Below are 1,360 nucleotides of genomic sequence, written 5' to 3'. Positions count from 1 at the left end.
CATCAACCTTGGTTTAATGTTGAAGCATTTTGCCTGGTGTGCTAACACTTCTGCCAGGTTGCCCCCTTGAAATTTTCAACAGAAATATTTGTAAACAATTATGTGAACTTTTTTTATACTATTTTTAAAATGAATTCAGAAAAAAGGCCTTGTATTTCAACAGAACTAGCGTAGTCATATGATTTAGCTTCTAGATCTTGCCATCATGTTTGTCTTAACCCTTTTTATATCAACCCACCCGAGACCACCACCACCACCACCATCATCGCTTAACATCTGTCTTCCATGCTAGCATGGGTCGGACAATTTGACAGGAGCTGGCCAGGTAGAAGACTACACCAGGATACTGTGTCTGTTTCGGCAGGGTTTTTATAGCCAGATGCTTTTTACGTGGCAACAGCCCCTACACTAATGTAAATTAAAACCTTCAAATTTCAAGCTTAAAAATAGACAGTTACTTTATGAAATTCTTCAATACTTTCCCAACTAATTGAAACAATTTCAGTAGAAATTTAGTAACCAAAAGGTTATAGAACTTTGTGCATGATTCCAAGAACTTTTGTATGTCATGTGTAATATTGTCCTTGTCTTTATGAATTTCTTCAGAAGTGGTACTAAATGGGCACATGTAAGCTGTTCTCTGTGGATACCGGAGGTTAGCATTGGCTGCGTTGAACGAATGGAACCAATAACTAAAATATCACAGATTCCGGTAATTAGAGTCCCTTTATTTATTTGTGTTTGTTTTTATATATATCTTTTACTGGCCACAGCTACAATTTTGGTTTTACTTGACTCAATAGGTCTTCTCAAGCACAGCATATATATATATCATCAATAACTTATATATTCAAAAAAGCAACACACACATACACAGGCCACTGTCATTTTTCCCATTTACCAGGTCTATAGTACATCCGTCTATCTATATATTTCATCGACACAATACATGTTCTTATGTGTTACTAGTAGTTTCATATGCTGAGAAATACTGCAAACATATTCATCAGGCACAAACCAGATATCATAATGCTATGATATATGGTTTGTGCTTGATGAATACATTTGAGATATTGCTCAACATATGAAACTTAGTAGCACCTAAAAACATGTATTGTGTCTATTAAATAATATTTAATATCTCCCCAGATAGAGTACGTTTTTTGTTGATCTTACCATTGTGGAACAGTACATTATATATACAGGGTGTCCACAAAGTCTGGGTACATGGGGATTAACACATACTTTAAGAAATTATTATTTCTTATATTTAATTATTTATGTTATGATATTATTTACTCCATGTACCCAGACTTTGTGGACACCCTGTATATATAATGTACTGTTCCACAATGGTAAG

The 1,360-nt window shown here is 34.5% G+C and overlaps 1 protein-coding gene across 1 annotated transcript in view; it reads left to right on the top strand.

The window, feature by feature from the left end:
• The window catches only part of LOC106884180 (protein Jade-3), a 15,230-nt gene that overhangs the window by 7,092 nt on the left and 6,778 nt on the right, over nucleotides 1–1,360 (top strand). The window contains exon 5 of the mRNA XM_052978089.1: nucleotides 607–712. Within this exon, the coding sequence (XP_052834049.1) occupies nucleotides 607–712 (106 nt within the window). The remainder of the gene's footprint in view (nucleotides 1–606; nucleotides 713–1,360) is intronic.

Source organism: Octopus bimaculoides, chromosome 30 (genome assembly GCF_001194135.2).
Source record: "Octopus bimaculoides isolate UCB-OBI-ISO-001 chromosome 30, ASM119413v2, whole genome shotgun sequence".
Classification (NCBI taxonomy): Eukaryota; Metazoa; Mollusca; class Cephalopoda; order Octopoda; family Octopodidae; genus Octopus; species Octopus bimaculoides.
The sequence above is the reverse complement of the archived record's forward strand: the minus strand, read 5'-3'. Positions and strand labels throughout refer to the sequence as shown.